General features: G+C 46.0%; 1 protein-coding gene across 1 annotated transcript in view; it reads right to left on the bottom strand.

The window, feature by feature from the left end:
* Window positions 1-12,494, bottom strand: part of P4HA3 (prolyl 4-hydroxylase subunit alpha 3) — a 119,361-nt gene that overhangs the window by 48,219 nt on the left and 58,648 nt on the right. The window contains exons 4-5 of the mRNA XM_030200006.1: window positions 10,314-10,463; window positions 7,471-7,522 (exon numbers count right to left, since the gene is read on the bottom strand). Of these exons, the coding sequence (XP_030055866.1) occupies window positions 7,471-7,522; window positions 10,314-10,463 (202 nt within the window). The remainder of the gene's footprint in view (window positions 1-7,470; window positions 7,523-10,313; window positions 10,464-12,494) is intronic.

Genomic DNA, 12,494 nt, shown 5'->3' with positions numbered 1-12,494 from the left:
GGACACACGCTCAGGCATCCTGTGGTAGTTCTGGGATCAGCATGGGGAGCACGTTTGGAGGTGCAGAGTGTTCTGTCCTCTGACAGCCTTGCATTAGTTTGTAGTGTGATCCTAAAATGTGCGTAATGCCTTTACTGTTATTCTCATTTCTAAGGACTTTCATGGCTGCAGTTCCCACTGCAAAGATACGTGAGCAATGCATTGTGTGTAATGTAGTTCGCAGGTAAATGCAGCCACACATGCCTGTCTGTATAAGAACTGTTACCATTGGTTGCGCTGCTGCCTAGACCGCCTCTCTTTCTCAGCCAAGCTTGGCTCCTTTGTCTACCTGCTATCATTTCCTGGTCATTCTTACTATCTGTCCTGAGAGGTCAGCCAGGTATGACCTTTCCCTCCAATCGAGGGCCGTCCTCTTGGACCTCCCTTGCCACCTTATGACAGGCTCTGTCCCGATTGGTCACTGCTTCCTCCTCCCTTGGCTTGCAAGCCTTCTTGACCTGCCTAGCCCTCTGGTCATGAGGCATTTACCATCTTGCTTCAGACCAGCACTTGTCCTGCTTCCAACTCCCTGGAATGAACTTGGTTTTTTACCTTGAATATATCTTCTCAATGAGATATTGCACTTTCCAGTCACCCAGCTCTGAGATACTTCTATCTGCTCAACTATTTCTCATCTCCAGCCACTGAAACAGCTCTCAGAATTACGAAGTCTCTGTGCCCTGGGGCAGCACTTCTGAACATCTGACTGTGAGTAAATTATCTGTAATTTATTCAATAAAAGAGACTTCAGAAAAATAATAGAGACTTCAGGTGTGTCTGGTGTGCCAAGGTTATACTTTCAAGATATCAAGACTTTGTAGTCTAACAAGTCCTGAGAGGCTTGAACACAGAGTAGACGTGCCCCTGCGCTAATCGGGTAGCGTTGGTAAATCACTGCGCATTGCCCAATTAGTGCGGTGTTAGCGCATGAGCCTTTACCACCTAGTAAATAGGTGGCGGAAAGAGCTCCCACGCTAATGACCATGCGCTAATTGGAAAATTAACGCGTGGCCTTCAATGGGGAAATAGAAATGATGGTCATTTTACAGCCATGCTATAAATGGCCTCCACGTGCGGGAAAGCCACGCGCTGCTGATACCACAGGCCATTTTTGAGTGCAGCATACTAAGAGGGCCCCTTAAAGATTTAAATTCAACATGAGCTACTGCAGGAAACCAGTGAAGCACTTTCAACACTATCAAACTGATTTCTGTACTATTATTCTAGCAGAGGTATTTTGAAGCAACTGTAATCTAAATAAAGATTGGATTGTTAATGTGTTCTTGGAAACCAGCTAGCTTTAGGTGGTCTATACATTTTTAAATAAATAAAAAAGAAATAAATGCATTTCTTATTTGAGCCTATCTGGACGATACGTGGCCCACTGTGGTCAGCTGACTTCCACAGACTGATTTAGCTCCGGATATTCAATGCTGCAACATATCTGAAGCTAAATGAATGCAAGGAATCCATCAGGGCTTATGCGGGTCCCAGCTAATATTCAGCTCGGACCCATATAAGACACTTATACAGGCCCTGACTAAATATCATCTGGGACTCATATAAGGTGCCTTCTGTTGTTCCGAAGACCCCCTCCCTCCCCCGATCCCTTCTCTCTTCCACCAGGCACATCTTTAAGGGCTGACTGAGGCCCCCTGCCCAACCTCTACTCTCATGGGCACTGCCGGACCTACTTGTATATACCTGGTGGTCCAGTTGGGTCATGTGGAGGGGGCATTTTCGAAAAAAACGTCCAAGTTGCGATTTGGACGTCTTTGCAAAATGTCCAAATCCAGGGGCGGGGAAAACCGTATTTTTGAAAAAAGATAGACATCCATCTTTTGTTTCGAAAATACCGTCAGAGACGTCCAAATCTTTAAATTTGAAAGTCCCTAGACATGGACGTTTCTGACTTTCGGCAATTTTTGAAACCAAAGACATCCATATCAAAAATGTCCTAATGCAAGCCATTTGGATGTGGGAGGAGCCAACATTTGTAGTGCACTGGTCCCCCTGACATGCCAGGACACAAACCGGGCACCCTAGGGGGTACCGCAGTGGACTTCATAAAATGCTCCCAGGAACATAGCTCCCTTACCTTGTGTGCTGAGCCCCCCACCAAAACCCACTACCCACAACTGTACACCACTACCATAGGCCTTACGGGTGAAGGGGGGCACCTATATATGGGTACAGTGGATTTGTGGTGGGTTTTGGAGAGCTCGCTGTTTTCTCCACAAATGTAACAGGTAGGGGGGGTATGGGCCTGGGTACGTCTGTCTGAAGTGCACCGCAGTACCCACTAAAACTGCTCCTGGGACCTTCATGCGCTGTCATGGACCTGAGTATGACATCTGAGGCTGGCATAGAAGCTGGCACGACATATTTTTGAGGGTGGGAGGGGGTTAGTGACTACTGGGGGAGTAATGGGAGGTCATCCCTGATTCTCTACGATGGTCATCTGGTCATTTCGGGTACCTTTTTATGCCTTATTCGTAAAAAAAAACCACGTCCAGGTGAAAATGTCCAAGTGTTCGTCAGGGATGTCCTTGTTTTTTCGATTATGGGTCAAAGACGTTCAAGTGTTAGGCACGCCCAAGTCCCGCCTTCGCTACGCCTCCGACACGCCCCCTTGAAATTTGGATGTCCTTGCGACGGACTGCAGTTGGAGACGTCCAAAATCGGGTGTTGATTATACCGATTTGGATGTCTCTGGGAGAAGAACGTCCAACTTACGATTTATGTTGAAAGATGGATGTCCTTCTCTTTCAAAAATGTGCCCAACAGGCAACAAACAACCCACAAGAGTGGAAGAAGCCAAGTCGCAACTGTCAAGTGGATCACCAAGACATTTATTCATCAAGTTCCTGACAATTGAACCCTACACGGGGCGTGTTTTGGCACATCAAGCCTTCATCGGGGGTTCTTCTGAAGCCAGTGGAATTATTGTATGTAACTGGTATACAAACTGTCATTTTGTAAGCAGCTGTAGATGCTGATGATTAGTTTCGGCCCAATTTCCCCTTTGCTGACTAGCCTACATTGGCTTCTGGTGAAATTCCATTCTTGGTTTAAACTTCTTGGTTTCACCTTTCAAACTCTTCACACAGGTTCTCCCACATATCTCACTTCGGGTGTCCTGGCCTACACCCCTACTTGCTCCCTTCTTTCACTCGACAGTCATCGGCTGGTTCTTCCTTCCCCCAGAAAGGCGCATTATGAATCTACCAGGCAAGCAGCTTTCTTTTATTTTAGCTTCCAAGCTTTGGAACGACCTTCCTCCTACTTTGAGGTCTGAACTTTCCTTTCCACATTCAAATCCCTATTGAAAACACATTTTTTCCACCTTGCTTTGGGCTCACAGCACTAGGCTGTAGTTATGGACATTAATGACCTGGGCAGATATGTCAAGTTTTGTTTTATTTATTTATTTATTTATTTTTGTTTATAGGTGTCTGTAGCTGTTATTGATGTTACCTGATTTGATTGTTCTTGAATGACTGGTTACTTTTCTATTATTATTATACCCCTTTACCACCCAGAAAAGAAAAGATGATTTCCTTCAAGGGCCAAACCTTCCATATTTTCTTTTTCTTCCTCCCTCCCAGGCGTCAAAGAACAAACCTTGTTAAAGGTAGCCATTTTTATTCAAACATTATAACTTTGCATCCTTTAACTACACTTGCCATCATTATTTATTTCAATAACACCCCGATTCACCATTTATTACATCACACAACCCACAAACCCAACCACCAGTGCCTCAAACAGGAAACAATCTATCCCACTTTCACTGAATAACACCACATTAAAATTTAACAATCCATTTTATGTTTTCTTTTTTTCTCTTTCCAAAATAGTTCCAAACCCTGAGTCTGCTCAGTCACTCAGTTCATCCATACCAGTTAGAATCTGGTTTGCACACCAGTGTTCCTCCATGTAAGGTGTGAGTCATGCTGTAGAATTTGCTTCTGTGATAAGAGTCCATGACTTCTATGTAATGTTTGTGAATAAAACATACAGTTTACCAATCCCTGTAATGGGCATCAGTGTGGTCCCGGACCATAGGATCCTCTGGTCTGTGCAGAGGGTAAGTTGGGTGCAGATGCATCCAATTGAATATAGCCTCTATGATCCAGGTCTTGCTCTGGACCTCTATGATGCTCATCACAGGCAATGGAACATATGAGTACCTGAGGTTCCACACAACAGTCTTCAGGTACCTGTCCGCTCTGCTAAGTTTCATGAGCTTCTCCCCAACAGTTCTCCCCTGGTCAATCCATGGCTCCTGGAGATGCTCTACTGGCAGAGGAGAATCCAGTGCTCCCCCAGTGTCTTCTCTGGAAGCTCAGGGAGGTCTGCCAACACTCCCTGAATTATATGTGTCCACTCCCGCAGCTCGGAGCAGGTGATCTATTTCCACCCTCCTCACTGCCCACTCCATGGTCAGCTCCACGAGAATGGTAACATCCACCACCCCTGTGGTCAAACATAGGTATTCTAACAGAGTAGTGGGTTTGGGCAATCCCATGTCCCAGTCTTTCAGGACACGCCGCATTGAGCCTCAGTCTCCCTGGTAGGTTGGAACTAGCTCAAACCGTGATCTGTCCAGGCTCCCTCGCAGCTTCTCCGGTAAAGGTGCCAGAATTCTTCCCAATGCTGAGGCTCTCTCCAATGGAATCACCGTCTCCTTCACTGCAACACTCTTCCAGCCTCATCCTCATCTGTTGATCTAGTCCAGCATGCTGGACTCCCTGTCTGCTCCACTCTCCCAACTCTCAGTTGTGGATGCCATAGGACCCAGCCCTCCGACATCCTGGCTCCGACTTGAGCTCACCATCACTGGTGGCTCTGATTCAATAAAGTCCATCCTCTCGAAGTCCTCCCCCGAATCTGGGTCCAGATGTCACTCCAGCTGCTAGGCTGTTCCTCCTCCTTGGTCATGAATGAGGACTCCACTGTGGGGGCCAGTGCACTCTCCTCTCATTGATAGAATCCCGTGCCACATTTGTCGCAGGACAGACGCACCAGGATCACCTCTCCCCGAAGTGCACAACACAGACAGATAACATGGCCCACTGTTGTCCTGTCCTTGACTGCCAACTCAATTGTCGCTTTCAGCTTGTGAGCCATGCTCTCTTCGCTCCACCAACAATCCTCATAATGCATCGACTCCAACTCCTCTCCACAGGGCTCCACTTCCACCACAACTTTTATCCCCAGGTGTTCCATCTTGAGCCCTTTTGCTTAACCTCTGCCCTTCTGCATTGCATCTGATGTCACTTGTGCCGGTCAACCAATGGGAACTCGCTCCCAGTATTCCATGCATTAATTAATGATATGGCGCGCTCTCCATATTTGTCCCACGGATTTTTCCCACCACTTCCCAAGGTACTCACAGTTCTGATGATATAACTGCAGTATTCTGTCGATTTGTTGTCAATCACCAGCTTGGGTTGTTTTCCAGTACTGGAAAAATATTCACTCTCAGTCCTTGGTTCAACAGTCTCTCCGGCTTAAATCCTATCACCCCACATTACATGCGCCATTTTGTGTAATGCAGAGTCTTACCACACAGTTCCGGGCACCAGCTAGCTCTTCGAGTCAATACCCGAACAAAGGCCAAGTATTATTCTTACTGGGTGCAGGCCAGGGCTGGAATTGATCCGGTAGGCCGTAGAGTTTTAAGCTACACTTTTACTTTATTTCTTTCTCATTCTGGGAGCAAAATAACTTCACTCGCGCTCCAAAAAAAACCTCTCCACTCTGGGATTTATATTGTATGCAAAACAGAACTTTACTGGAACACTGCAACAGGCAGATATCCAAACTTCATACTTTTCTTGCAACAAAAGAGTTCTTTTTTTATATTCAACTGTTCAATTTGCCGAAAGAGGTTTTTGTGCAAGTCCAAGACTTTTCGTATTAAAGTTCCAACTCTTAATTAATAGTCTCTTTATAAATTCTAGGGTATTTACATATTTACAGGGCCACCAGTCCCCCAACACTCATCCTTTCTAGAAGAACAATCCAAGGTTGGGCTTGCAGCGCTTTCAGTGGCAAGCTGTCCCGCTGGACTTGTACCCACCCGCTGCACCCACTTAGGACCAGACCTCCATGACTGTCCTTCCTCGAGAGGTGCACTTCCACGAGTTGCTGCCTTTGGTACCGAACAGGCTCTTTCCTGTTCCGCTCCCGGGCTGCGTTAACCCTTTCTACCCACCCACCCAGAACACTCCTCATACTCCAGTTAATGCTTTGGTTGGCAAAAACCTTCTCTGTATTCAGCCTTAGGTTATTGGGTCTGTTCAGGACACTCCCTCTCCTCATGGGCCCTGGCGGGGCGGGGGCGAAGGCAACCAAAGACCATGTGCTCACTAATCCTATCACTTTTAAAACTTCCCTACCCAACTATGCCACCCATTGTCACTCTTCCTTTCCTAAACATCCCTCTGGGCTGAGCTCCACTCCCACCCACCCACCATGCTGTTCTCCCTACCCCCAGTGAATCTGGAGAGTTCTATAGCAGTCTAGTAATCCCCTGAGGAAATTTCCAAACCCAATTTACCAGGGGATTACACAAATAAAATTTCCAAAGTAGTCACACGTGAAAAACTTCAAATACATTTTGCTAGAGATTACAACCATTGGTAATACTGTAGTGATATGGAACTGTACACATCGTCATACTTTCTACTGGTTTCCTTTCATTCCAGTTAGGACCATTTTGGGTTAACTGAGCTAGTTTTGTTTTGCAAATTCAAGTCTGCCTAACACAGGGGTGGACTGACCATTCGGGCAACCAGGCAGTGCCCAAGGGCCCAGAGGCTCTGCCCAGATGCTCGCTGCACACTACAGCCCTCGCCGGTCTTACCTTTAAAGGCGCGTCGCTGGTGATCTAGTGGCTTCTGCAGGGGGGGGGGGGGGAACACGTTCTTTCCTTTCCGTTGTGCTGCTGCTATTCCCCCTTCCCGGCACCGCTGTACTTTAAAAATGGCGGTCAAGACTCCCTGTGGAAGTCTGGCGAGACTGTCGAGACCCGCGAGACTACCGCGGGAAGTCTCGGCCGCCATTTTGAAACCACGGTGGTGCCAGAAGGCAGGGGAATAACGGCAGCACAGCGGGCAGGAAAGAACATACTCCTTCTATCCCCCCCCACACACACACACAGACCACTAGGGCCCTTCAGGTAGGACCGGGGCAGCGGGGGCATTGGCTGCGGCAGTAGGGGTGGCAGCAGCATGATGGTAGGGGGTGTGTTGGGCAGTGGCCGGGCAGGGGGCCCAGACCACTCTCGCTCCACCCCTCGCCTAACAAGTTGTTTAGTGATCCTAAATGTCTTGTATCTTATTTGAAGAAAAGCTCTTTTATGTCCAGACACAGAAGTACACGCATACGACTCAAAATTCATAACAATCTGAAGTCACCTACCATAAAGAAGAAGCTCCCTGGAGAGGTTCAGAGCGTAAGAAATATTTCCCACCTAAGACAAAGAGATAGAAAGAGAAACTGAGCACTCTTTGTGGCTTTACTCTGTTCCCAAGGTTATCAATAGAAATCAAACAAAATAAAACATGGAAAAGAAAATAAGGTGATACCTTTTTTATTGGACATAACTTAATACATTTCTTGATTAGCTTTCGAAGGTTGCCCTTCTTCCTCAGATCGGAAATAAGCAAATGTGCTAGCTGACAGTGTATATAAGTGAAAACATTCAAGCATTACTATGACAGTAAAATAGATACCATTGGAGATTCTACATGGAATGTTGCTACTATTGGAGATTCTATGTGGAATGTTGCTACTATTGGAGATTCTACATGGAATGTTGCTATTCCACTAGCAACATTCCATGTAGAAGGCTGTGCAGGCTTCTGTTTCTGTGAGTCTGACGTCCTGCACGTACGTGCAGGACGTCAGACTCACAGAAGCAGAAGCCTGCGCGGCCACATAGGTGATCCACAAGGGCCGACTTCTACATGGAATGTTGTTAGTGGAATAGCAACATTCCATGTAGAATCTATAGAAATTAAACAAAATAAAACATGGAAAAGAAAATAAGATGATACCTTTTTTATTGGACATAACTTAATACATTTCTTGATTAGCTTTCGAAGGTTGCCCTTCTTCGTCAGATCGGAAATAAGCAAATGTGCTAGCTGACAGTGTATATAAGTGAAAACATTCAAGCATTACTATGACAGTCTGACAGGGTGGGAGGATGGGGGTGGGTCGGAGGTATGCATGGGGACATCAAAGCATATCATTGATATTCTAACAGGATGGGTGTGGATAGGTGAGGGGTGGGGGGTGGGGTGATCAACAGAGAAATACAGCTTTATGGTTTATAATGGGCTAGGAACCCCAGATCCTTGTTAAGTCCTTTCTGTTGGGTGTTAAAATATGCAATCATTCTGACTTCAAAGGTTTTAAAGTTACCTTTCAGGATTCTCACTGTGAAGTCACTGGTACAGTGTCCTGGTCCTGTAAAATGCTGACCAACAGGGGTGGGAGCCCTACTGGCACCAGTATTGTTCATGTGATGTCTATGTAAATTGAATCTTGTCTTAAGCATCTGGCCTGTTTCTCCAATATAGCATCCTTCGTTACATTTTTTTACACTGAATGATATATACCACATTGGAAGATGAGCAAGTGAAAGATTCCTTTATGTTGAATATCTTTCCTTTGTGGTATATATGTCCAACCGCCACTTGAAACTGAACATGGCCAAGACCGAGCTTATTGTCTTTATTTATTTATTTATTGCATTTGTATCCCACATTTTCCCACCTTTTTGCGGGTTCAGTGTGGTTTACAATATGATATAAATGATGGAAATACAATTTGTTACAACTTGGTTATGGATTACATTGTGTAGAGTTAAGCGAGACAGTCGAAGTAACGTTAAGGAATATAACAATGGAACATAGACATTGAAACATTGGAAGGGGACAATGGGAGGCTTAAAGGGCAATATTAAGGCATGAAGACATATGGTATACATATTTCTCTGAGTGGATGTATGAGTGATGTGAGATTACAGGGATGAGATTGCAGAAGTGGATGTATGATGCATTAGTGAACAGTGAGTGTGGACTTTATGTGTTTTGGCTCTTTCCGTAGATCCCCGTCTTCCCTCCCAAACCCACTTCTCCTCTCCCTCCACTCTCTATCTCTTTTGATAACACCCTCATCGTCCCCGTCTCATCTGCCCGCAACCTCAGGGTCATCTTTGACTCCTCCCTCTCCTTCTCTGCGCATATCCAGCAGATAGCCAAGACCTGTCGCTTCTTCCTCTATAACATCAGCAAAATTCGCCCCTTCCTGTCTGAGCACACCACCCGAACTCTCATCCATTCTCTCATTACCTCTCGCCTTGACTACTGCAACCTACTCCTCACTGGCCTCCCAATTTGCCACCTATCCCCCCTTCAGTCCATTCAAAACTCTGCTGCACGTCTTATCTTCCGCCTGAACCGGTACACTCATATCACCCCTCTCCTCAAGTCACTTCACTGGCTTCCGATCAGGTACCGCATACAGTTTAAGCTTCTCCTTTTAACTTACAAATGCACTCGATCTACAGCCCCTCCCTACCTCTCTACCCTCATCTCCCCTTACATTCCTACCCGTAACCTCCATTCTCAAGACAAATCCCTCCTGTCAGTACCCTTCTCCACCACCGCCAACTCCAGGCTCCGCCCTTTCTGCCTCGCCTCACCCCATGCCTGGAATAATCTCCCTGAGCCCATACGCCAGGCCCCCTCCCTGCCCATCTTCAAAGCCTTGCTCAAAACCCACCTCTTCAATGTCACCTTCGGCACCTAACCATCATACCTCTATTCAGGAAACCTGGACTGCCCCTACTTGACATTTCGCCCTTTAGATTGTAAGCTCCTTGGAGCAGGGACTGTCCTTTATGTCAATTTATGTTAATCTGTACAGCGCTGCGTAACCCTAGTAGCGCTCTTAAATGTTAAGTAGTAGTAGTAGTAGTAAGTGGTGGAGGTGGAAACTGTATTTGAATTCAAGAAAGGATATCTAAGGGCGTGATAGGGAGAGTAGATGGTATGGATGGTCAGATTGAATAGGCCATATAGTCTTTATCTGCCTTCATTTTCCCACGTTTCTATAGCCATACAGTATCCAAGGAAAGTCCACAGACCAAAGACTATTCACTAGAAGGTGAGTGATTAGTTACAGAAGACAGCAAATTCCAGTCATTACCCATCTTCATGGACCCTTCAGAGAAGGCACCTTTTTATACTTACTTTGAAATAAGAGAAGGCCAGATAGTCCAGGGCATTTTCCAGGCTTCCCTCATTCTCTGTGAACCAGCTTCCATAGGAGCTTCGAAAGAGGCCGACAGCCTCCTCTAGCCACGCTATTGAGTGGTAATAGTCCTGTTTCTCATAGGCCACCTGAGAAGACAATGTAGTCAATTAGTTTCAACTGAATGGAGCCCCGTCAAGGGAAAGAAATTGAGACCTGGCAGAGCAGTCCAGTGTTTGAGGAAGATTGTGAAGATGGAAACCATTATCCTCTACTTACTCTGTAGCTTTGAACGATTCACTTTACCTCCCACTGCTTTTTGTAGCCATATACGGTACAGTACAAAATATCTACAAAGGAACTCCCACTGCTTTTTGTAGCCATATACGGTACAGTACAAAATATCTACAAAGGAAAAGGGCTTCCCAGGACTATAAAACTGAGCAAGAAAGCTAAACTAAATTGAACTTAAAACTTGATAGGTAATCTTTAATTATATACAAGAAGTTAATTGATAGTGGGAAAGGATGCAGACCGGATATCCCATAAGTACATAAGTACATAATTATTGCTATACTGGGACTGACCGAAGGTCCATCAAGCCCAGCATCCCGTTTCCAACAGTAGCCAATCCAAGTCACAAGTACCTGGCAAGATCCCAAAAGAGTACAAAACATTTTATGCTGCTTATCCTAGAAATAAGCAGTGGATTTTCCCCAAGTCCATTTTAATAATGGTTTATGGACTTTTCTTTTAGGAAGCTAGCCAAACCTTTTTTTTTAACCCCGCTAAGCTAACTGCTTTTACTACATTCTCTGGCAATGAATTCCAGAGTTTTATTACATGTTGAGTGAAGAAATATTTTCTCTGACTCATTTTAAATGTACTACTTTGCAGTTTTATTGCATGCCTCACTATTCCTAGTATTTTTGGAAAGAGTAAACAAGTGATTCACGTCTACCCGTTCCACTCCACTCATTATTTTATAGACCTCTATCATATCTCCCCTCAGCCACCTTTTTTCCAAGCTGAAGAGCCCTAGACGCTTCAGCCTTTCCTCGTAGGGAAATCGACCCACCCCCTTTATCATTTTCGTCGCCTTTCTCTGTACCTTTTCTAATTCCACTATATCTGTTTTGAGATGTGGTGACCAGAATTGAACACAATATTCGAGCTGCGGTCGCACCATGGAGCGAAACAAAGGCATTATAACATCCTCATTTTTCTTTTCCATTCCTCTCCTAACATTCTATTTGCTTTCTTAGCTGCCACCGCACACTGAGCAGAGGGTTTCAATGTATCATCAACAATGGAACCTAGATCCCTTTCCTAGTCGGTGACTCTTAATGTGGAACCTTGCATCATGTAGCTATAATTTGTGTTCCTCTTTCTCACATGCATCACTTTGTACTTGCTCACATTAAATGTCATCTGCTATTTGGATGCCCAGTGTCCCAGTCTTGTAAGGTCCTCTTGTAATTTTTCACAATCTTCTTGTGATTTAACAACTTTGAATAACTTTGTGTCATCAGCAAATTTATGGTTGAATCTTTTTTTATTGCATACTAGTAAAAAAGGCCCGTTTCTGAGACAAATGAAACGGGCGCTAGCAAGGTTTTCCTCGGAGTGTGTGTGTTTGAGAGAGTGTGTGTGAGAGTGACTGTGAGAGAGAGAGAGAGAGAGAGAGAGAGAGAGAGAGAGAGTGAATGTGCGAGTGTGTGACATAGAGTGAGACTGTCTGTGTGAGAGTGTGTGTGTGAGAAAGAATGAGAGTGTGCCGCAGGGGCCCCCCCTCCGTCTCCCGCCCTCCTTCCCCCCCGTCTTCCCTCCCCCTTCCTTCCCCTCCCCCCTCCCAGCTTCAGGGTCATGGCCCCCCCTCCCTCCGCCTTTCAGGGTCATGGCCCCCTTCCCTCTGCCTTTCAGGGTCGTGGCCCCCCCTCCCTCCTACGTTCACGGTCCCTCCCTCCCACTCCCATGTTCAGGCTGGCTCCCTCCCTCCCACGTTTAGACTGGCTGGCTGGCTTGCTCCCAACCTCTCTCCCACCCTCCCACGTTCAGGCTGCCTGCCTGCCCCCCTCCCTCCCACGTTCAGGCTGGCTCGCTCCCTCCCACGTTCAGGCTGCTTTCTTCCCTCGCTTCCTCCCAGTGAAACATTCCCGTTTGCCGTGCGCTCTTACCCG

Source organism: Microcaecilia unicolor, chromosome 4, assembly GCF_901765095.1.
Source record: "Microcaecilia unicolor chromosome 4, aMicUni1.1, whole genome shotgun sequence".
NCBI lineage: Eukaryota > Metazoa > Chordata > Amphibia > Gymnophiona > Siphonopidae > Microcaecilia > Microcaecilia unicolor.
Note: the sequence above shows the minus strand (reverse complement) of the source record. Positions and strands in the feature narration are given on the sequence as shown.